The 24,762-nt window shown below is 43.4% G+C and overlaps 1 protein-coding gene across 1 annotated transcript; it reads right to left on the reverse strand.

Annotated features, from left to right (window-relative positions):
• Positions 1-4,562: 4,562 nt before the first annotated feature.
• On the reverse strand, positions 4,563-12,114 carry ATP6V1G1 (ATPase H+ transporting V1 subunit G1). Its single transcript, XM_082470460.1, has 3 exons — positions 11,885-12,114; positions 8,238-8,338; positions 4,563-5,446 (listed from the first exon to the last, which is right to left on the reverse strand). The coding sequence occupies exons 1-3, from the start codon at positions 11,964-11,966 to the stop codon at positions 5,273-5,275; spliced, it is 357 nt and encodes a 118-aa protein (XP_082326586.1). The 5' UTR covers positions 11,967-12,114; the 3' UTR covers positions 4,563-5,272.
• Between the last annotated feature and the right edge of the window lie 12,648 nt (positions 12,115-24,762).

Below are 24,762 nucleotides of genomic sequence, written 5' to 3' on the forward strand. Positions count from 1 at the left end.
ACGAAGGCTCAGTAGTCGTGGCTCGCAAGAAGCCTGCGCACTGCAGCGAAGGGTAGCCCCCGCTCGCCGCAACTAGAGAAAGCCCTTGCGCAGCAACGAAGACCCAACGCAGCGATAAATAAATTTAAAAAAAGAAAAAAGTGAACTGCATTTCTGGGCAATTCTTTTGCATCTCCTAAAATACAGCAAATGGCAAGGCCTAGCACTATGGCGTGAGGGAATGGGGGCTCCATGGAGAATGGAGAAAGATGAATGAAATCTGATAAAAGGTGAGTAATACCTAGTAAAGTCCACTGGAAAGCAGTCTTCAGTGGCGCTATCTTGATGGATTCACAAGGCTCTCTGTGGTAGGCCCAAGCCCCTCCCCACCCCCCAGCCTACCCTGTACTCATCTTTACCCACTGTCCCCCAACCTCTGAAAACCCTAAGCTCCAAGAGCACAGACCATCTCTCAGTTCCTCCTACACCTGTGCTCTCTCTCACTTCCAGTTCTCAGTGGTTGCCATCCTTCTCCATCTGGAAGGTAATCCTCAAACCTCGTCCTCACCTCATTGCCCAGGTAACTGACACATTCTCAGGTCTCAGCTGAAAGGGCCCTTCTTCTAGGAGCCCTCTCCTGACCTGAGCCCAGGCCAGTCCCCCATTCTCACAGTTACGCTTCCTTAACCTATGGCCACACCTAGCACTCGCTATGGTCATTGTTCAATGTCCCCTTTCCCAAAAGGAGAATAAACCTTTGGGGCACAGGGCTCTTTCTCCCCATGCTCAGAGCTGGCCCCCAGCTATTGTTACACACATCTGAATTAGTGAATGAATAGCTATGAATGAAATTATCAGGGCCTCAACTACAGATAAATCCAAATAACCACAAACCCCAGCCAAAGCCACACTTACTCAGCATTTGCCCCTTCGTCCTGTCATGTTTGCAAGGGTTACAGGCCCATGTCTGAGGGCTAGCTGCCAACTAACTGGCAATCTTGGTGAAGCAAGAGGGAAAGAACTGCTTCCTGGCCTGGAAGAATCTTCAAGTGTGGCAGCAGACGGGACAGGAGAGAGCCTCAGAACCATGGGATGAGTAAGTGAAAAGGCAAAGATCAAAAATTAGATCTTGTTTTTTGGAACTCGTCTGCCAGTTGTAGAGTCACTCACTTTCTCTTTTAGAAACACACTGCTTGAAACATTGCCATGGCCTGAACAAACTGAACTAAATCATACAGCAACCCAGGCTGGAAAGTCAGGCAGACCTGGGTTCAAATCTAGGCTTGGCCACTAATTAGAGCCATCTTAAAAAGTATTTCCAAAAGCACATCCCACAGTACGTTCCACTGCTCCTGGCTCCATTACACTGATTCGAAGTCCTGGGAGTCACATCACACAGCACTCCCCTATAGGATATGCACGTGAGAGCTGGCCCTAGACACACCACTGTCCTTGGCTGGCAGGAAATGTGCAGGGAGTTAGACAAGTCACATGCTATTTGTCAGGAAACCGGGTCAAAACCAGCAGAAATACTTTGGTTTTTTAAAATTTATTTTTATTTATTTTTGGCCACACTGTGTGCAGCTTGCGGAATCTTAGATCCCCAACCTGGGATCGATCCCGGGCCCCCTACAGTGGAAGCTCGGAGTCCTAACCACTAGACCGCCAGGGAATTCCCTGGTGCAAGTTTTTAGTGATCTGGATAGAAGATCAAACCAGCCACAATATTCCCTAAAACCAAAGCCTAATCCAGGGCAAGGCCTTAACTCTGTACAATTTTGTGAAGGCTGAGAGAGGTGAGGAAGCTGCAGAAGAAAAGTTTGAAGCTAGTGGAGATTGGTTCATGAGGTTTAAGGAAGGAAGTCATCTCCATAATTCAGTAATTGTTGATGTAGAAGCTGCAGCAAGTTACCCAGAAGATCCAGCTAAGATAATGAACGAAGGTGGCTACACTAAACAACAGGTTTTCAACGTAGACAAAACAGTCTTATGTTGGAAGAAGACGCCATCTAGGACTTTCACAGCTAGAGAGAAGTCAGTGCCTGGCTTCAAAGCTTCAAAGGACAGTCTCTCTTATTAGGGGCTAGTGCAGCTGGTGACTTGAAGTTGAAGCCAATTGTTCATCGACCACTCTGAAAATCCTAGGGCCCTGAAGGACTGTGCTACATCTACTCTGCCTGTGCTCTAGAAATAGAACAAAGCCTGGATGACAGCACATTTGTTTACAACATGGTTTACTGAACATTTGAAACCCACTGTTGAGACCCACTACTCAGGAAAAAAGATGCCTTTCAAAATATTATTGCTCGTGAACAATGCATGTGGTCACTAGCTAGCATGGAGAGAGCTACTGTTGGCAATTATAGCAGAGAGATTTTTTACTCACCAAATAACCACAGGATGTGCCTTATTTCTTAGCCTCCCTTGCAGTCAGGTTGGCTCATGTGACGCATGAGGGTCAATGAGCTTAGAACAAGTGTCATTTATTTCAGGATGTAAGCATAGACGAGCTGGTGCATGTGTGCCAACTTTTTCTTTCCTTGCCTCTGGAATCATGGGAACCATGTGCTAAAATGGTAGAGCCACAAAGTGGAAATGATCTGAATCACTGCATCACCACATGGAGAACAGCTGCCTTGGTCACCCAACATGTATCAAACATTGTAAGAAATCTTTGTTGTATTAAGCCACTGAGACTTCAGAGTATATCCTATACCAACAAATAAGAGCTATTATTAGACATATAATCAAGGATGATTAGGATGAGAAAACAACCAAATTTTAGAAAATTAGGAAACATTTTTTGAGTACCTAGAATGTTCCAAGGATCGTGTGGTACTTTCAATTAATTTTGTTGTTGCTTTAACAGTGGTTGTCAACTGGGTGGTTTTGGTCCCCAGGGAACATTTGACCACGTCTGGGACATTTTTGGTTGTCACAACTGACGGGGTACTATTGGCATCCAGTGGGTAGAGGTCAAGGACACTGCTGACCGTGGTCTGGATACACTTAGCAATACCAGGAGGAAAGTCCTAACAAAACCAGGTATAGTTTGGGACATATTAGGATCGAGATGCTTATTAGATAACTAAATGAAAATATCAAATAAGCAATCTGAGAATTCTGGAGTTCAGGAGAGTTGGAGATATAAATTTGGGTCTTCAATATAGATGGTATCAAAGCCATGAAATGTAGATGGTCTCAAAAGGGATGTAGAAACATCCAAGAACAAAACCACAGGAAAGGATGGGGAGGAGCCAGCAAGAGACTGGAGAGGCAAGGCAGCTCATGGCTGCAGAAGGGAGGCTAAGAAAGTGGCTCAAGAAGGAACAGCCGATCCTGTCCAATGATACTGAAGGTCAAGCAGGCAGAGGATTGGACGCCAACTTGGTCATCATTGCTGACCCTGACGAGCAGTTTCAATGGCATGGCAAGCCTGACTGGAGTGCTTGAACAGTAAAAAATGGAAAAGCTCGTATAGAAAATTCTTATCAGGAATTCTGTAAGAGGGAACAGCAACTAGAGACGGAAGTGGCCTGAGATCCACCCATCCTCAGTCACATAAAAGATACAATTTTTTAAAAGGCCATCTAATTCCCCCGTAGTTTCAGCACGATGTTCTTTCAATTGTTTCTATGTACCAGAAATTATCTTGCAGCCGAAGACTTACAGCTTCTAGTGGGTCAGAGGGCATTTTTTTTAAAAAATATAATTTATTTATTTTTGGCTGCATTGGGTCCTCATTGCTGCGTGGGCTTTCTCTAGTTGTGGTGAGCGGGGGCTACTCTTCGTTGCGGTGCATGGGCTTCTCGTTGTGGTGGCTTCGCTTGCTGCAGAGCATGGGCTCCAGGCACGTGGGCTTCAGTAGTTGTAGCAGGCAGGCTCTAGAGCGCAGGCTCAGTAGCTCCACGGCATGTGGGATCTTCCCAGACCAGGGCTCGAACCCGTGTCCCCTGCATTGGCAAGCGGATTCTTAACCACTGCGCTACCAGGGAAGCTCAGAGGGCATTTAATTCTTAAGTGCTAGAGTGAAGTTACTAATAGGTACTGCACTGAGCATTAGCCCACCAGGAAGGAAATATGCTTGATAACCCATCCAAGGCTGCCCCAGGACAGGGTGCTCTGGAGAAAAAGCAAACTTCAGATCTACTAGTTGCTTGCTGTTTTTTTGGTGTGTTTTGTTTTTTTTAATTTTTTGGCTGCAATGAGTCTTCGTTGCAGCGAGCAGGCTCCAGAGCGCACAGGCTCAGTAGCTGCAGAGCAAGGACTGAGTTGCCCCGCAGCATGTGGGATCTTAGTTCCCTGACCAGGGATCGAACCCTTGTCCCCTGCATTGGAAGGTGGATTCTTAACCACTGGACCACCAGGGAAGTCCCCTGCTTGATGTTTTTCGAAACAGTTGTTGGGTGAAATCACAAGTGATTTCCTTCCTGCTAAGATACGTACCATGAATATTTTCTAAGTATGTATGTTAATGTGTGTGATACATGTGCTAATTTAATTTCCTTACTGAAATTCTGCAGAACATCTGGGTCAAAGTGCAGTTTGCATTATCAAAGAGGTTGAAGCAGAGGCGAAAAATATGCATGACAGAGTCTTGACTTTTAAATGATTATTAGTACACTATCAGTACACCAAGTAGTGACATGTAACAAGTTCTTGAATTCTATCATCTAGTAATTTTAAATAAGAGAAACCAAAAGCAGCCCAATACTAGTACCCATTGTTCTAACTCTTAGCCGGAAAGGACTATTTTAAGGCTGGCTGTTCACATAGGTTACAAGTAACTATTTACTACTTTTTCATAGATAAAGCCCCTGACCTTCAAGAAAGATTTAAGGAAAAAAAAATATTTAATCCCTTTCTTTCTTAAGAAAATTGTTTTCTTTTAAACTATATCTAAGGTCATAGGAAGGAACCTTCATGATCTAACTTTTGAATAAGTAGAGTTGCAACATAAAGCTATGACTTAAAATTTAAAAAAAATATATATCTAAGAAAGAAAAAGTCAGTGTTCATAATATGCCACTTGAGCGAAAAGGCATAGGAAAACAGACAACATATACCCATTAAGTTTCTAAGAAATATGAGGTAAAAAGATAAAATCTTTGGATAGGCTATAAGTTTGTACAAAGAAGCTACAACTGCTATTCTGCAAAAAGTGAAGGGACCTATTATATAATATACAGAAATAATTTAATGCCTTTTCACAAGAACGTAACCCAAGCCTTGCTAAAGCCTCATATTCTACGAAGGCATCTAAAATGCCAATCCACGGCACAGCGCTCTTCCCTTATCCGTTTATGCGGTAATTCTCGTGGATTTCTGGCCGGATGTCACAGACAAAGGCCAAGAGGTTATCCAGGACTTCATCCCTGTTCTGCCGGAAGTAGGTCTGAAGGATGGTCATCTTCTCCTGGGTGTCCTTCTCCACTTCAGTGCTGCAACTGCCGTGGGATCCCAGAGCCTGGAGTCGGGGAGCAATGACAGAGGGAACGTCAGGACGACGCTCTGGCTGGGCAGGAACAACATTTAATAAGCAACTTTCTGACTTTTGAAGAAACCCAGTCTCATAATGAATATAAATAATCAGCAGCGTGACTGAAGAGCATGAGAGAAGTCAGGGTTCCCGTGGTTATTAGGAGAAGTTGATACAATCACTTGGGTGGCCGACCTTTCAACATCTATCAAAAGGTAAACAAACTGCAGAGCATATCCACTGCCAGGAAGTTATCCCGGAGAATGACACAGTCACATCCCTCTACAGTCTAACGTGCAGCCTTAACCAGAGACTGGAATGAACCTAAAGAACTAACAACTGAGGCCTGGTGGTTAGTAATGTGTCTCCTTGTGCGGTTTTAAAGGGGGTAGATACATGGTGGGTTTTAAAAAAAAAAAAAAAATCTCTTAAAAAATAACAAACACAAGGGCAATACAATTTAGGAGGAATATACAGTTTCACCATTACTGGTTAATGTTTTAGCTCGTAAGTTCAACAGTGGTTTCACCAGTATTAAGAATACATGACTTCTGTTCTTTCAAATAGAAATATTCTACAAGAATACACAAGAAACTGTTAACAGTGGTTATCTCTAAAGAGGACTGTGGGTCTGGGTGAGAGGGAAACTATCCCCTCATTGTTGCCCCATTTTATTGCTTGAAATTCTTAGTGCATGGCTGCCTCACCTCTTCAGTTTCCGTTTACAACTTAACACACACTGATGGACAAATTTTCTTTTACTGTCCACTGTCTTCTCATTGTTAACTGTTATGCCTGCTTTATTAGAATGTGACCTATCAGGTTCTTAAGGCATCACTTTTTTGTGCCTGACTCTTTTCATCACCTAAACTGCTGTCGCCTCATTATGAAGTTTTACAACTATATCCCTTCACATCTGTGTAACACATCAGTTTACAGAGCATTCTCTCATGTGACCTGTTACCTATTGTTCCATAACCTATGAGGAGGCTATCACTCCCCTGTCTACAGTTGAGGAAACCGGGGCTCAAAGAGGTCCAAGTGAACTGGCAAAGATTCAAACCTAGGGCTCTTCATACTATCACTGTTCATATTACAGGAATACCCTGGAGCATTTCATAATGGTTGGCTCAGCTGCTACCTCCATTCTATGATTATGTAAACTATATGCCAAGCTCAAAGCCCCAGAATTTGTTTCAAAAGTGAAGAGATTACAATGAAACACTGCTAGAAAAATTCAGAGCTCATGCTTATAGTGCAACACCGAGACTGTCTCTATAAGCAACTGCAGCATGATACAAAAATAAGATGACAAGATGGTTGCCCCGTCCAGAGTTTTTCTACACTGTCTTGTGGGCAGTCGGACAACTTACAGCACCAATCTGCCCTGGCTCACGAATCAGAGACCCTTTTTTTTTTTTTTTTAAATAAGCGGTACCTTATTTTATTTTATTTTATTATTTATTTATTTATTTATGGCTGTGTTGGGTCTTCGTTTCTGTGCGAGGGCTTTCTCTAGTTGTGGCAAGCGGGGGCCACTCTTCATCGCGGTGCGCGGGCCTCTCACTATCGCGGCCTCTCTTGTTGCGGAGCACAGGCTCCAGACGCGCAGGCTCAGTAGTTGTGGCTCACGGGCCCAGTTGCTCCGCGGCATGTGGGATCCTCCCAGACCAGGGCTCGAACCCGTGTCCCCTGCACTGGCAGGCAGATTCTCAACCACTGCGCCACCAGGGAAGCCCCCAGAGACCCATTTTAAGTCTGAATAGTACTGTCTCCGCCCAGTGCCCCAGTGCAAAGATGGACGAAACTTTTCCTACTTAATGCTAACAGGGAGGCACGAGCCTTTAATCACTGGACTTGGACCTGGGAGGGTATGTACCTGGAACTAGTGGAGGCCACAGTGTATCAACAGAACTAGAGAATGAAAACCACAAAGCCAAAGGCAGAGATGAAAGATGGAAATAGTCCTGAGAGCATTATTTAAGCTCCTCGATCAAAATAACCTTAGCCTTTACCTGGGTTTCCAATCATATAGGTCAATAAATTCCATTTTGCTTAAACCAGTTTGAACTGTTTTCTGCTGCCTGTATCCAAGAGTCCTGATAGAGGTTCCTTTCTCTACGAAGCCTCCTCCATCCTTTCCCTTTTCCAGAATTTTCCCTACTTTCTCTGTACTTTCTGTATCTGTTTTTGTACTATTATTACATGCATCTTACACATTGTGGTCTAGCCTATACTACTGATAAGTGACTCTACTAAAGTGGGGCTCCACGTGATTTATGTTTATGACCATTACAGCCCTCTTCAGTTGTCAGTTTGCATGACTTATTTTATTACTAAGTGTCCCTGACCCCCAGGCATTTTATTACTAAGTGTCCCTGACCACCAGACTGTACGCTAAACTCCATGAGGGCCATGTCTATTTCTGTTCACAGCTGATCCTCTAGCATCTGGCACACATTAACTGTTCAAAAGATATTTAATAATATCTATATTCAATATATATATTAAATAACATATCTCTATAAAATTATCTATATTTAATATCTAATTATATCTATTAATAATTCAATAATTTAACTGAATAAATGAAGACTAGGATTCAAATGTTAGTTAAAAATTAATCACCTTAAGAGATTCAGCCTAAGCATCCAATAACCAGATTTTCAAACTTCTACCAGAATCAGAATCGCTGAGCTATGCTGGATATTCTGAGAGCCTAAGGGGAAGAAGGAAGCCTCAGGAAACTAAGGCAGTAATGAAAATAAACTGAGCCCACCGCAGCTTCCTTGGCCTTGAACTCCTTCTCCCTCTGCAGGCGGTATTGTTCAATTTCAGCCTGGGCTTCTTCTTTGGCCTGCTTCAGCCTCCGGTTCTTTCCTGTTTTCAAAGGAAGTGGTTAAGAGACAGCAGAAGAGGAAGCAGAGACTGAGATGGTAAATTCTAATAATAAACAAAGACAAAAGTTTAAAGATACAGTCTCAAGAGACATGCATGGGGAAGAGGGAGAGAGGGAATTCAGAGCTAACTAATAGTACAGGCTCCTGCCTCCTGTACTTTAAACTAGACTGTACTTAAGAAGTGACTAGATAAAAAGGACCGCCTTCTATACCTACAGACCGTAAAAATGATGCAAAAAATTTTGGAATGTGTCAGAATACTCTCTCAATCTCAACTACTAAGAACCAACATAAAATGGGCGACATTAGCCACCTGGGGAATTCTTTCTCTTCCTGAGAAGTAAACACCTAAGTATGCTGCTGATTACAATTGGAGCTCGGCTTAGAAGCTTAGCAGGGAGGCTAATACACTCCCAAGGGACATCAACCTAAACTGTAACTAATGAAATAGATGATGTAATATTGGAAACTAAAACCCATGCCTGTGCACAAGGAAATACGTAAAAGTGGTTCTGGGAAGGAATTCTGAATGGGGAGCACTGGACACAAGACTGCACGAGCATCTAAGACGTGAGGAGACACAGGGGCTCTGGTTTTTAGAAGAGCATAGTTTAACATAAAGCTGTAAAAATTCTCCAGGTTCTATCAGAGGCTTTATGAAAACAGACCACAAGATCAACCAACAAGTTTCCCTGTTCACCAAACTTCTAAGACACCCAAATGGGATGGTGGGGGAGGGGGGCAGGTCCTAGACAATCAATTGAGGATTTATTTAATTGAGTAAAAGACATCCTGTATCTAAAAGCAAGCTGTTATAATTCTTTGTATAGCAACTGCCGAAATCCCAGTCAGCCCATGTAGATGAATGAAACTGAATTTAATCTTCCACCTCCTGATTAACAACAGGATTTTGAACTGGTGATGACCCCATGACATCAATCCTTCACGAGGCTAGTCTAAAACAATCAATAGGTGCCTAAGCCCCACAAGGACTATTTCTCCAAGTATATATTTACTCCAGTACTATTTAGTGCCTACTATTTAGGGTCTGCTGGAGCCAACTTCTATCCCAATGCCCCACATGCTGTCCTCCTCATCTGCTATATATTCAAAGCCATATTCCAAAGCCAAGGTTCTTTTCCAAACCAACAAATTTTAACATAGCCTGAACATTATGCAGCAGCTCCACGTAATTTCACAATACCACTGTCTTGATCACTCCCAACAACTATGGCTCCCTGAATTAATGACTTAAGGTAAACCATTCTCTGCCTGTCAGCAAACATCTTCAAAGTTCAATTTTGACTGGCTTCTCTGAAAACCAAAAAATATCTGAGGATGAAATCATTTCTTTTAAATCTTGTTTTTTTTTTTATGGGCCTTACATGTGGAGGCATTTTGTTTCACTCCAATGACAAACCACATACAAAATTTTTAAAAAGTTTATGGTCCAAGCAATGATTTCATGAAAAACTGGGGTTGGACCATTTTACCACATCATCCCAATTCCTAACTGGGTGTGTCAACCGTAATTACAGATCAAGAGAGTAACTTCTTCAAATTACAGGTCTTCTCAATACTTCTGTTCCTAACCACTGAAAATTCTGAGATGTGTATTAGCCATAAACTCACTCCTTTAAAACAAGTTCTTTCAGTCCCTATGTAATAGCTACCTGAGATATACAAGTCCCTGCACCAGGCCTGATGGGATAAAGGAAGATGTATAATATGACCCCAACCTCCAAGGCACTCAGAATCATTCTTACCATATGCCAAGTACCTGTTCCTGCACTTCCCCCAAATATTCTCACATGCTTCCCAACAGATAAAACTTCCGCTGCTGATGAGCCATCACAGGACAAACTCTGAGAAGTCATTCTGGAAATACTGCATCAAGGTCATGATCAGAAATACTCCGTGAGGAACACAGAACTTCCCAGTCACCAGAGCAAGAACAGAAGACTTGTTCCCATCTCCAGCTCCCTCAAAGAAAGCTTTTCCAATGAAATACAGAGTACCACACAACCCCTAATTGAGAAAGTAAAAGAGCCATGCTTGAAATCTACTTGGGTATGGGATGAGAGTATAAATCCTATTCTGGGGGAAAAAACACCAAGAAATTACTAAGATTAATAGTTTTTGGTATTTTACCCTGGCTATGTTGTTTCCCAGGGTATGGTCATATCATTTTTCTCTGAGCCTCATTTTTCCCATCTGTCAAATAGGAATAGAAACATCTATCTCACCAGATGAGAAACTGAAGATATAAAAGTTAAATTAGACATAGTCCCTATTCTCCAGGAGCTTAGTCTAGTGACTGAGCCATATAAAGAAACAATTTACTGCACAGTGATGACGGGAATACGTACTTGGGGAGGACTCCTAGCCTAGTCTGAGGGGAAAAGATGAAGTCAGGGAAGGCTTCCTGGAAGAACTACTGCCTAAATTTTGATATCTGAAGAAGCCTAAGTGTTAGAGAATGAAGAGTAACCTAGGAAAAGGCTCTTCCAATCAGGAACCAGCTGTGCAAAGGCTTGCAGGTGAAATTAATCAAGGTGCCTTTGAGGAATCACTATGTCTGGAACGAGTACCTAAAAGGGAGATTAGAGAAGAAAGCCACAGCCTGATGCAAAAGCACCTCCTATACCCTCTTAAGGAATTTAGGCTTTATTCTGCAAGCACTAAACGTCTGTTGACTATAGGGGCGGTGGGGAAGTCATATTTGCAATTGAGAGGTATGACTGACTGCAGTGAGGAGAACCAAATGGAAGAGAGGAGGAAGCCTCCCACTCACCAATCTAGATTCGATCCACCTGCTAAGTTGCTGAGCAACCTCACATTTCTCAACTCTAGCCCTCCTCTCACCTGCAATTAATCTACCCCAAATCGGCTTCCTTCACTGGGGCTTTGAATACCGCAATAAAGACCACAGATGTCCCAGGTACTATGTTTGGCACGTATTAACCGCACTGAAAAAACAAATGTAAGGAATTAACGAATTAGGCTACTACGGGAGCCTCAAAGAACCTGATGCCCTGGACTAAGATGCTGGCTGTAGGGATGGAGAAACAGTGAACAAATAAACCTTGGCAACTGACTAAACATGGCGAACGAGGGAGGGTCTGAGACGTGACAAAAAGGACTGTTTCCAGACTGAGCAAAAGTGTAGATGGTGGCTCCCTACACTGAGACGGAGGACCCCAAAGCAGTAAGTGCGAAGGGGGAGAACAACGCGTTCCGTTTGGATAATCCACTTTACACGCCCCCCAGACCCTAAGAAGGACGTCCACTTTGTCTCCACGCCCTACTAGCCTACATTCGCAGCTCTAAGGCGACCTACAAGACTTCCAGAGCCTCGGATCCAGAGAGCTGCGAGTCACACAAGCTTCCGCGTCTGTAACCAACCCCCCACCCCGCCCCCGGCCCTGTCAGCAGTTTTTCGGGCCTCACCCACCTACCACCTCCCGCGGCCTGCCCGCAACTCTTGGACTCGCGCCACGCCTGGCTGCCCCAACCCCAAACTCACGCTTGCGGGCCTCGGACACCTTCTCGGCGGCCCGCTTCTCGGCCTGGAGCAGCTGCTGGATGCCCTGCGACTGACTGGCCATGGCTGCGGCAGCGTCTCCGAGACGCCACAGACAGGCCTAAATCCGCTCGAACTCCCCCTCGGGTCAGCTGACCCAGCCGTCCAAGATCTGCGCCTGCGCCCGCCGCTCCGCCCACCATCACGTGACCTGCGCAACGCCGCGTCAGCTGACTTCACTTGGCGTCTTGTGACTCGGAGGGGAAGAGGCGAGGTGAGGCGGGGTGGGGCGAGGTGGGGCGGGGCGGGGCGAGGCGAGGGGAGGCGAGGCGGGGCGGGGCGGGGCGGGGCGGGGCGGGGCGGGACGGAGGCGGGAGATCAGAGCGTCTTGACTGCGCCTGCGCAGGATCTGCTGTTGCTGCCTTCGTCTCTCACACGCAGCTCAAGGCTCTTTCAAGGTCTGTCTTTTCTCTGGTTCCATCTTGGTGGCCGCTCTGCCACGTCGTTATTGCAGTAATCCCTCCCTTTATAGTAAGCTCACTTCGAGATCCAGAGAGGAGGGGCCAAGTCAAATCACTTTCCCCTATTTGGCCCACTGCTGTACTCCCGCCCCTTTCTGGAGTTTTCTTGGCACTCGGAATATATTTGGGGACAGGCTAAAATTCTTGCCAGGCTCCTGGGTTGGAATCTGAATTGGGAATAGGGAGACTTGGGGTGAAGTCTCCCACTAATCTGTGTGATTTGAGGAAGGGTGTTTTTCTCTTAACCGAAGTTCAGGAAAGGATTAGTGTTTTCCGTAAATATTTGATGAATGCTTGCTGCGATTCTAGACCGCTGTTGGTACTGAGGATACAGCAGAGAGCAAGACCAACAAGGTCCCTGGTGGAGCACGCAGTTTATGGGCAAAAACAGATTAAACTAAAGGGAAAATTACAAACTGGTAAAGTAATGAAGGAAAAACGCAGGTTGCTCTAAGAAGGAATAAGGAAGAGGGGGTGTGGAGGTGACTGTGAAGACTCTCCCAAAGAAGTGGTATTTAAAATGATATCAGAAGAATGAGAAGTTAGGCAGGAAAGGATAGTGGGAGACAGTGGGGGTGGAGTGTGATTAGGGGACAAGACATGCATATGTGGATTTGGGGGGAGCAACATGGCACAGAGAAGTCTCCCACCACAAATAGGGAGGTAGGAAGCCAGTGGTTGAGTTTACAATATGACAAGCAGTGTCCTAAACGCTTGACAACTCCTTATGGTAACTCAGAATTAGTGTTAACCCCATTTTGTAGCTGACCAAACTGCAGCTCACAGAGGTTAAGTAACTTACCCGAAGTCAAATCCCTGTTGACTGTGAGATAAGGTGTATGAATCTAGCCAGGGCTGCAGAGTGGAATATCTGACCCATTGTGCTCTTCTCTGAGAATCTTGAGGGCTGTGGAAAGGACCAGGTGATCTAGAATTCACCAAGCACGACGAGCATAGAATGATGCCAGAACTTTTAGATAGAAGTATCTCTGTACTTGAGAAGGAGCTGGATTCCTGCCTCAGGACATTTTCATTTGATGAGGTTAGGAGTGGGGTTGAAAAGGATGCTAAAATCAGAAACTCCTTTCCCGATTTAAGAACTGTTACTTGACTGATCTCTGGAACTTTTAATTCCAGTCGATGATTTCCTGGGAAAATTTGTCATTTTTGGTATTTCAAGAAAACATAATTCATTCAGTCAGTCAACGGAGGACAGTACACACTTCTAAGGGTATGATGAGGATCAAAAGAGCTGGGTATCACCTCCTAGAGAAATGGAAATAAAAACAAAAATAAACAAATGGGACCTAATGAAACTTAAAAGCTTTTGCACAGCAAAGGAAAACATAAACAAGATGAAAAGACAACCCTCAGAATGGGAGAAAATATTTGCAAATGAAGCAACTGACAAAGGATTACTCTCCAAAATATACAAGCAGCTCATGAAGCTCAATATCAAAAAAACAAACAACCCAATCCAAAAATGGGCAGAAAACCTAAATAAACATGTCTCCAAAGAAGATATACACATGGCCAATAAACACATGAAAGGATGCTCAACATCACTAATCATTAGAGAAATGCAAATCAAAACTACAATGAGGTATCACCTCACACCAGTCAGAATGGCCACCATCAAAAAATCTACAAACAGTAAATGCTGGAGAGGGTGTGGAGAAAAGGGAACCCTCTTGCACTGTTGGTGGGAATGTAAATTGATACAGCCACTATGGAGAACAGTATGGAGGTTCCTTAAAAAACTAAAAATAGAACTACCATATGACCCAGCAATCCCAGTCCTGGGCATATACCCTGAGAAAACCATAATTCAAAAAGAGTCATGTACCACAATGTTCATTGCAGCTCTATTTACAATAGCCAGGACATGGAAGCAACCTAAGTGTCCATCAACAGATGAATGGATAAAGAAGATGTGGCACATATATACAATGGAACATTACTCAGCCATAAAAAGAAACGAAACTGAGTTATTTGTAGTGAGGTGGATGGACCTAGAGTCTGTCATACAGAGTGAAGTAAGTCAGAAAGAGAAAAACAATTACCGTATGCTAACGCATATATATGGAATCTAAGAAAAAAAAAAAAAAGGGTCCTGAAGAGACAAGGGGCAGGACAGGAATAAAGACACATGTAGAGAATGGACTTGAGGACACAGGGAGGGGGAAGGGTAACCTGGGATGAAGTGAGAGAGTGGCATGGACATATATACACTACCAAATGTAAAATAGCTAGCTAGTGGGAAGCAGCCGCATAGCACAGGGAGATCAGCTCAGTGCTTTGTGTCCACCTAGAGGGGTGGGATAGGGAGGGTGGGAGGGAGATGCAAGAGGGAGGAGATATGGGGATATATGTATATGTATAGCTGATTCACTTTGTTATACAGCAGAAACTAACACACCATTGTAAAGCAATTATACTCCAATAAAGATGTTTAAAAAAAAAAGGTGGGTATATATGCAAAAAACCCAAAAACACTAATGCAGAAAGATAAACGCACCCCAATGTTTATAGCAACATTATCTACTATTGCCAAAATATGGAAGCAGCCTAAATGCCCATCAACAGATGAATGGTTAAAGAAGATGTGGTATATATACAATGGAATACTACTCAACCATAAGAAAGAATGAAATTTTGCCACTGGCAACAACATGGATGGATTTGGAGAGTACTGTGCTTAATGAAATACGTCAGACAGAAAAAGACAGATACTCTATGGTATTACTTATATGTGGAATCTAAAAAATAGAACGAACTAGTGAATATAACAAAAAAGAAAAAGACTCACAAATATAGAGAACAAACTAGTGGTTACCATTGGGGGGGAGGGGCAAGGTAGGGGTAGGGGATTAAAAGCCACAAACTACTATGTATAAAATAAGTTACAAAGATATATTGTACAACATAGGGAACATAGCTAATATTTTATAATAACTGTAAATCGAGTATAACCTTTAAAAATTGTGACTCACTATGTTGTATACCTGAAACATATAATATTGTACATCAACTCTACCTCCATTAAAAAATTAAAATTAAATATAAATATGGGACTTCCCTGGTGGTCTAGTGGTTAAGACTCCATGCTCCCAATGCAGGGGGCAGGGGTTCGATCCCTGATGGGGGAACTAAGATCCCACGTGCCACATAGCGGGGCCAAAAAAAAATTAATTAAATTAAATATAAATAAATAAGAGATAATAGTAACACCAAAGTGGAAACAACTCATATGCGTATCATCTGATGAGTGGATAAACAGAATGTGTCATATCTTTACAATGAATACTAGATGGTCATAAAAAGGAATGAAGTACTGGTACATGCTGCAGGATGATTGGACCTGGATAACACTATGCGAAAGAATCCAGGCACAAGAGACCACGTACTGTACAGTTCCATTTATGTGAAATATTCACAATAGACAAATCTATAGAGACAGAAAGTAGGTTGTGGTGTCGGGAAGGAAGAAAATTTCCCCGACCCTTCTAGGTTCTTCTGGCTGGTCTAAGAATTAAGTTGACATGAGACAGATTTACAGGAGAAAGTCAAACAAAGCTTGATACGTGTACGCATGGAGGGACCCAGGAAAACAGTAACTCACCAAAGTGGCTGAAATCTTCACCTTAAATACTATCTTCAGCTGAAGACAAAAGAGGATATTTGGGGCAGGGGTTTGGGATTTCCAAGGGGAGGAAGGCAATTGACGTAAGATGGAAAAGCAAATGCTTGGTGAATAAATGTTTGCTGGGCCATGTAGGGTCAATGGGACTCACAGTGGACTCTGGTCTCTTAAGAGTTTCCCCCAACACACTTAACCCATATTCTTTGCAGACAACTCTGGTGATAGCTCTGCTCCTGTAACAGGTCCTCTATTTAAATTCTTCAGGCAGTTAAGGGGAAGGTCAAGGTTTCTTCCTGAGTCTTTTTTGGGCCTTGATTATATTCAGTTCAAAATAATCTGCATGCTAAAGAGACATTTTGGGATGGCAAATTTTGCTCTCCTACATTCCCATTCTTGACCCTTCTTTTAAGAAGTTTCACGGTCCAGAAGCTGAGTTGGTAGATTGTTCCATCTCATTAAACCAGTTCCTTTAGTCCTGACACTAGGTCAGTCCAGTTAAATTCATTTCATGAAGCAGTGATGCAAGTGGGCTCTCAAAGTTAGGTCTGTAAAGTGTAAGCAATCAGGTATTTAATAAGCATTTCTATGGAGACAAAAGAAAAACAAAGGTTAATGATTGGAGCAAATTATAAACCCAGTGTCTTAAGTCCTGAGAGCTGCCAGTCAAGAAGATCTCTAAATGTCAGCATCTAAGCATCTTTTGCAGTTTAAAATGTCTCTGATGATATCATCAGGTATTCAGGTAAACTTTCTGAGTGGCCCACACAGCAACAGGCATGAAGATTGTCTAAACATGAACTGATGGATATGATTATAATTTTATGACTTTTTGTCTGAAATATTACTGTTTTTTTTCCAGACATAAGGAAACTTTTCCTCTTATGCCAACTATGCCTTACAGCAATTTGGTAAATTATACCTTTGTAAGCAGAATTGAAACATTTATCTTTTTCTCCCTACCTAATCCCTCTAGAATCTGGAAACTCATAGGGAATATTCTTATTTTCAGGCAATATCATTATTTGCATAAGTTCACTAAGAATCTGTTCTCCTTATAACAGGGCACAATTGGAAACATTGGTTATATTACCAGGGCTTTGACTAGAATGTCATATTTGAGAGAGACATGCACAGACTCGGATATGACCAGATAGCTTATTGGCAAGAGTATCTTGACTTTCCTCTCAGCTTCTTTTCATTCTCTTGTTAATAAATTGAATGTTTTTACTAGCATCTGTAAGACTCATGAGAGGAAGCTGAGACACCAGTCAGACTCCATAAGGCTTCCCAAACCGTTGTTGTTGTTAGAATGCTTAAGGTTAGCTGTTATATTGTATCCACCTTTTAATTTGCTCTTTTCACAGGTACGAATAAAACAGCTGTTTATGATGAGAGCTCTCTAAAAAATTTACCAATTTAGAAGTTTTTTCAATTTAAAGGATCCATCTTCTGGCCATTGATGAGTAGGGTCTTAATAGCGACTGAAACCAATAAGATGCAAGAGGCGTCTGCACAAGAGAGTGCAAAGGATGTGGCCCTTGCAAGGTCCAGGAAGGTCCAAAAATAGTCTTAAAAAGTGAAGGCCTTGCGGACTTCCCTGGTGGCACAGTGGATAAGACTCCACGCTCCCAATGCAGGGGGCCCAGGTTCCATCCCTGGTCAGGGAAATAGATCCCACATGCATGCTGCAACTAAGAGTTCGCCTGCCACAACTGAGGAGGCCGCGTGCTGCACCTCAGACCTGGTGCAACCAAATAAATAAATATTTTTTTTAAATGAAGAACTTTATTGCATCAATAATAAAGCAACAAAGGTTGACATGACAAAGGCCTCTTATGGACTGGGACCCCTTGTGACAAACTCCCCTGAGAGGTGGCACAGCTGGACAAAGGGACTGCTAGGAATCCCAGTCTATTTGACTGGCTGCCAAATGCACACCGGTGTGTGCACCTTCCGGATGGCAGAGACCAGAGAGACTATTCCAATGGGTTTATAAGCCAAGTTCTCAAGACATAGAGCAAGGCAAAAGGAAAACCTAATCAGACCAATGGTTTTCCTCCTTATAACAAAGGACACAAAAGACAGAAACAAAGAGAAACAGGGATCATCTCTGGGAAGAAAAGGATCAACAAACCAAGAGTACTCAATCAAATTTCAAACTAAGAGTTGCTGAGTCCAAGGAGCTAGCCCTACAAATATTTCTTCCTGCTAATCCAATTTTAGAAAAGAGGGAAAACTCTTACCATTCTCATTTCCAACAAATCCTGCAGGCAGAGATCCAGGAGACTGACTGACATGGAAAGGATTCTCACCTTCCGTCAGGTTTTGTCAGCTGTCCCAGGGTCTCTTAACTGCAGCAGCTTCGGGGTGAATTGTGTCCAGTTGTTAATGCAAGTTCATGTGCCCAATGCACAGTGAGGCCAAACAAACTGAAACGCTGGAGTTTGGAGCAGAGAAAGGTTTATTGAAAGCCCACGAAAGGAGACATGGTGGCTTATGCCCTGAAAAGCCTCCAGCTCCCCGAAGGGTTTCAGCGAAGCATTTTTAAAGGCCAGGAGGCAGGGTGGGGGGATTCACAGGGTATGTGATCAGCTTGTGCACAGTTCTCTGACTGGCTGATGGTGAGGCAGCAGGGTGGTGTCACAGGGGTTAATATTATCAATCCTTAGGCTCCAGGAGGCCTGGGGCTTCCATTTGGTGGTGGCAGGGAGGGGTTCACCACTGCATAACAACTCAGGAAATGTGCATCAAATACTGTTATCTAGGTACTTCAGAGAGGAGCTAAAGCAGAGGACATGGGGGACTGCCTGTCCCAGGAAGGCCCCACAGGGTCCTGCTCGGTTACGCAGTCACTAAAGCTACATCCTATCCTCATCGTGAGCTGTCACAGAGGAAGAAAATTTCCTCTACCCTTCTAGGTTCTTCTGGCTCGTCTAAGAATTAAATTGACACGAAACAAATTAACAGGAGAAGATCAAGCAAAACTTAGAACATGTAGGGCTTCCCTGGTGGCGCAGTGGTTGAGAATCTGCCTGCCAATGCAGGAGACACGGGTTCGAGCCCTGGTCTGGGAGGATCCCACATGCCGCGGAGCAACTAGGCCCGTGAGCCACAACTACTGAGCCTGTGCGTCTGGAGCCTGTGCTCCGCAACGAGAGGCTGCGACAGTGAGAGGCCCGTGCACTGCAATGAAGAGTGGCCCCCACTCGCCGCAACTGGAGAAAGCCCTTGCACAGAAACGAAGACCCAACACAGCCAAAAATAAATAAATTAATTAATTAAAAAAAAAAAAGAATTACAAAGACTAAAAAGACTTTAAAAAAAAAAAAGAAAAAGAACATGTATACATGGAGAGACACAGGAAAACTGAGTAACTCACCAAAATGGCTGAAACTTTCACCTTAAATACCATCTTCAGCTGAAGGAAAAGAGCATAGTGGGGGTAGGGGTTTGGGACTTCAAAGGGGGAGGAAGGCAACTGACACGGAGATGGAAAAGCAAATGCTTGGTGAATAAATGTTTGCTGGGCCACGCTGAGTCAGTGGGACACAGAGTGGACTCTGGTCTCTGAAGAGTTTCCCCCACCATACCTAGCCCACAGTGCTTGCAGGCCCTCAATCTAAATTCTTCAGGCAGCTAGGTGGAAGGTCAAAGTTTTTCCTGAGTCCTTTGGGCCTTGATTATTTTCAGTTCAAAATAATCTGCATGCTAAAGAGACATTTTGGGGTGGCAGGTTTTGCTGCCCTACAGTTGCTAATGGGGCTGGGGGAAGAGGGAATGAAGAGTGACTGCGGACTGGTACGGGGGTTTGGGGGGTGATGGAAATGTTCTGGAATTAGATGGGGTGATGGTTGTACACTCTTGTGAATATACTTAAAACACCAAATTGTACATTTTAAAAAGGTGAATTATGTCGCAATAAAGCTGTTGCGAAAAGAGAGATGGTGGATGTGAAGATTTGCACAGTTTCTAGTCCACAGTAAGTGCCAGGAAATGGAAGCCGTTGTTTTTTGCTGGCTAGGGGGTAATTGTTTGATTTACAAATCTAGTTCTCCACTTAACAAAAGCCTTCACATCAGGGTTTCTCTAACAGCCAGCTTCCTTGAAGCATATAAATATCTACAAATTCCAGAATTTTTTTCCTCGAAGCATTTCAAAAGTTTATTGTATAAAGAGAGAAACACTAGACAATCTGTCCTCTGAAATATTCAGGCTGGTTTGGGTTTTCTGATTATCTGAGTGGGTGTTTGTTGTCAGAACTTGGGTACCCTGGGGAGATGTCCCTCAATAACTAGGAAATGAGGGTGAAGCAATTGCTTCCAAGGGAAGCCTTCAAGTCTTGAGCCAACAGGTCGGAACAAAGATTAGCAAAGTCATCTGAAGGGTACAGAGTTGATTCCAGGCCTTGTTTCCCTGATGAGGGAATGTATTAGCAAGTCTAGGAAAAGAATGTGCCCATTCTGAGGTGGGGCTGTTCAGACACAAGCCTGAAACAAGTTGAGGGAGCAGCAACCATCTTTCCAGGCCCCAGGTCGACAGTGACTAAGGGAAGCCGGGTCTCTCATTGCTTGGGCTAAGGAAACTGAACAAGGTTCAAATCCCAGCCCTGTCATTTACTTGCTGGGTGACCTTCAGCAAAATTCTTAAACCTCTGTGAGCCTCAGGTTTTCATATGAAGTTAATAATAGTATAATAGGGTTATAATGAGGATTAAATTAGTTAATACATGTAATTAGTTTAGAATGTATTCACTACTCATAAGAACATAGCTATCTGTTCTGATTGTACATGGAAGCATGGGAAATAGAGTTGATTTTTACTTTTTACATATTCTAGAAGACATTCAAATGAAGATAAGTAGTTTCAAATGTTTGCTAACCTTCTGTTGGTTGAGGGGTCTTCAGGGATTTTTAACAAAGGAGCTGATCTGACTGTCAAGGAGCGGGTAACCAGCCAAGCTTGAGGCGTTTATACTGCTTGGGGCTGAGGGCAGGGGGCGTGGAGAGCTTTTGAGGCAGAGAACACAACTTGAGCAAGAAGAGCTCTGAGGCAAGAGAGAACATGGAATATTCCAGAAAGAGCAGTGAGGCTGGAGTGCACAGAGGGAGGGGTAGAGGGTCTGAGACGAGGCCAGATCAGGTGGGCCCTGGAGGCCTTGCTAAGGACTTGGACCTTTATCTTTTATTTTATTTTTAAATTTTTATTTATTTATTTATTTATGGCTGTGTTGGGTCTTCGTTTCTGTGCGAGGGCTTTCTTCTAGTGTGGCAAGCGGGGGCCACTCTTCATCGCGGTGCGCGTGCCTCTCACTATCGCGGCCTCTCTTGTTGCGGAGCGCAGGCTCAGTAGTCGTGGCTCACGGGCCTAGTTGCTCCGCGGCATGTGGGATCTTCCCAGACCAGAGCTCGAACCCGTGTCCCCTGCATTGGCAGGCAGATTCTCAACCACTGCGCCACCAGGGAAGCCCTGGACCTTTATCTTAAAAGCAATGGGATGCCAGCAGAGTAGAGACAGGGATGCATTTGTCTTCTGAAAAGATTGCTTTTGCTGCATCTGTATGTATGTGTATGAGTAGTTTTTGTTTTTATTTTTGAATTAAATGAGGCTTAATATGTAATCAAATATAATTAATTTTTATCCTTTTTTCACGATGTCGACAAGAAATAATCAATAGCCGATCTTGGAAAGAAATAGAAAATTTTATTCAAGCCAACCTGAGAATTATAACCTAGGAGACAGTCTTTCAGAAAGCCCTGAGGACTGTTCCACCAGTTAGAGGTCAAAGCACAGTTATAGGACTTCCCTGGTGGTCCAGTGGTTAAGACTCTGTGCTTCCACTGCAGGGGGCATGGGTTCGATCCCTGATCTGGGAACTAAGATCCCACGTGCCGAGTGACGCAGCCAAAAAATTAAAAAATAATAAATTTTTAAAAAACCACAGTTATATACGTTTTTGAGAAAAGGGGTTATATATTAAATGACATTTACACAATCCACATCTGCATGTACAAAGCGAGTAGTGGGTCATTGTGACCCTTTACAAGATTAAGAAGTAAGATTATCTCCTAAGAAGTTATGGAGTAGTGGGTCATCATGACCCTTTTGTAAGATCAAGAAGGAAGGTATCTTCAAAGAAGGTCTGGTTAATGCACATGCACAGTATACACTAAAGGGGAGGGAGGAGGCCAAACAGGCAGAGCAATATTTTATGTTTAAATTTTTCTTGTCTTGCCATAAAATATGAATTTTATTTCATCAGTGAGATTGACAGTGTTCAATTTTATCTGAGTTCTGTGCTCCTGGAAAACAGCAACAAACCCCCTTGACCTTTGTTTTCCAAAATCCCCCACGCTTTTGTGTTTCTGGAAATAACTTACCTGAAAGAACCACTCTTCCCCAAATAATTTAGAAAAGACTCCCTGTCACCAGTTGTCACGACTCTTACAAATTCACATATGACTCCCTTGTTTATCTGTGGCAAGACCAAACACAGATGACCCTTCTTTGTCTCCTGAGTGATTAAGATTAGAATGGTTTATCCCTCTGAAACTAGCCAGACACAAAGATAAACACTTCCTAATCGGCTGATTGAGACTTCTTCTGATTGCAGAACAATTCCAACTCTACATCCCCCCACCTTGTAACTTACCTACTCCTTCCTATAAAAGTCTAAGATAAAGCCACTCTGACAAGACCCTTTGATCTTCACATTTGGATGGCTCTCCCTGTTGCAATAGCCTGAATAAAATCACCCCCTTAATTCCCCTGTGTGTTTTGTCTTTGACAATCTCTTTCAGACAAATACATTCATAAGCCAGAACTCCTTGGTGTGGAAACTATGATCTTGGCACTTATGTGCCGTGTAGCAGGATGGATTCAATCCAATTGAACACATCATTCATTGAGCATCTTCTATGTGCAAAGCACTTCGTGAGACACGGGACTGTGGGATGAATAAACCTGCCAGGAGCAAAATACTCTTACCTTCTAGGTAAATTATCATCATCACAACTTTCATCGAGCCCGTACAACAACCTTTTGAAAAAGATCTCCCCATGTAGATATTATTGTCTCTGTTATCTTAGCCTCAGTTTTCTCTTCTGTAAAATGAAAATAATAGTGCCTACGCTGCAGGGATTTGAGAGGAATTAGTGAGTTAATGCATGAAATGTTAGCCTGTTATTATTACAGCCTATGTTGGAAAAACAGTTTGGTCTTCTTAATGCAGTGAGAGGCCATTGTCTACGAGCAGAATCTAGATCACACTCAGTGTCTGCCACTCTCTTAGCTCACTCATGAACCAAGTGGCCAGAGGCAGATCCTTGCAAAAAGGTCACCTTGCTTTTGCTCCTGTGACCCCTGCCACCCTGGTGTAGCAGATGCTGTCACTGCCACACCCAATTCCCTGTGGCCTTTTAGTGGGCTCCAGCACATTGCCAGCTGCCAGTATCTGCTTCTCTCAGCCCGAAGGCTCTTTTTTTTTTTTTTTTTCTTTCTCCCCAGAATCGAGGAAGGTTGTTCTTCCCAGGTACAGATCCATCTGAAAGTGACCAGGGGCACTCTCCAAGGAGCAGTCCTCAACCAGTGACACTAGGGAGTTGGTATTAAATATCTCTGTTCCCTCAACTTTTGGGTGGGAAAATTCTGAGTCATATGTTTTGTGCTAGGTTTTCCCCAGGGAATTAACTCTACACTCTCTACTGGCTTAATAACGCACTGCCCCTTTCTTGGGTCACTTCTGCACTTCCTGCACCTTCCACATAAACACTTGTGCTCAAGTCCATGATTCAGGGTCTGTTTCCCAGAGAAGCCACACGTACCACCAGGCTCAACTGATTAGACAAAGTCTGAGCCTTAATCCAAGACAGCCCCCCATGGTGGGCCAGAACTCCACTCTGTGCATGATTATGATTAAACTAAGCAACCTGATTCTTTTTCTCAGGGAACAGAGAAGAAAGAAACTAAGGTGAGAAAAAGAAAAAAGCAACAGATGAGTTAGATTCTGGCACCCCCGTTGATGTGCTTCCCCGGGCATGTGTATATCTCTGTGCAGTTTTGTTTTGTTTTGGCCTCACTGCATGGCTTGCAGGATCTCAGTTCCCCGACCAGGGATTGAACCTGGGCCATGGCAGTGAAAGCCCAAAATCCTAACCACAAGGCAACCAAGGAACTCCTTCTGTGCAGTTTTATTAACAACTTCCACCACTGAGTCAACCTAAGCACAGTCTTAAAGAAGAAGAAGCCTCTCACAGAGGCTACAGGATCAGACTTGAGTTCAGATCAGTTCTGTGTGGTCTTCAGCAAATACAGCTTAGCGCTTCTGAGCCTCAGTTTCCCCAGTTCTAAGCGGGAAAAGACTAAACACCTCATAGGAATTTGTAAGGATTAAATAAAGGAATATGTGCTAGACAACCTGGGACATAGTTTGTGATCAGTAAATGTAGCTCGGTCCCTTACCTGAGATCATCTACAGGTACTAGCATGTACAAAAAGTTCCTGTCTTTTGGCCACCATGGTGAGCCTAGGCAACCTCATAAATTTCCTCTAATGAAGCTGAGATATTTTCATTTTTCCCTGCTGTGCTTGTCTGTGTCTTGCATAGATTAAAAACTCCCAGAGGAGTCATTTTAGAGTATGTGGTCTGACCATTTACAACCCACATCATCTACTGTGATACGGGCAAAAATAATCAAACAGGAAAAATCAAAAAAGGTTCA

This window comes from Balaenoptera physalus (genome assembly GCF_965194825.1).
Source record: "Balaenoptera physalus genome assembly, chromosome: 7".
Classification (NCBI taxonomy): domain Eukaryota; kingdom Metazoa; phylum Chordata; class Mammalia; order Artiodactyla; family Balaenopteridae; genus Balaenoptera; species Balaenoptera physalus.

Bases quoted from the DNA above. Each gene is read 5' to 3' on its own strand.
- ATP6V1G1 (XM_082470460.1), bottom strand. From the start codon at position 11,966: ATGGCCAGTCAGTCGCAGGGCATCCAGCAGCTGCTCCAGGCCGAGAAG. The intron at 8,339-11,884 runs GTGAGTTTGGGG...CTTTGAAAACAG, and splicing joins GGTGTCCGAGGCCCGCAAGC to GAAAGAACCGGAGGCTGAAG. The intron at 5,447-8,237 runs GTGGGCTCAGTT...CCCCGACTCCAG, and splicing joins TCAAGGCCAAGGAAGCTGCG to GCTCTGGGATCCCACGGCAG.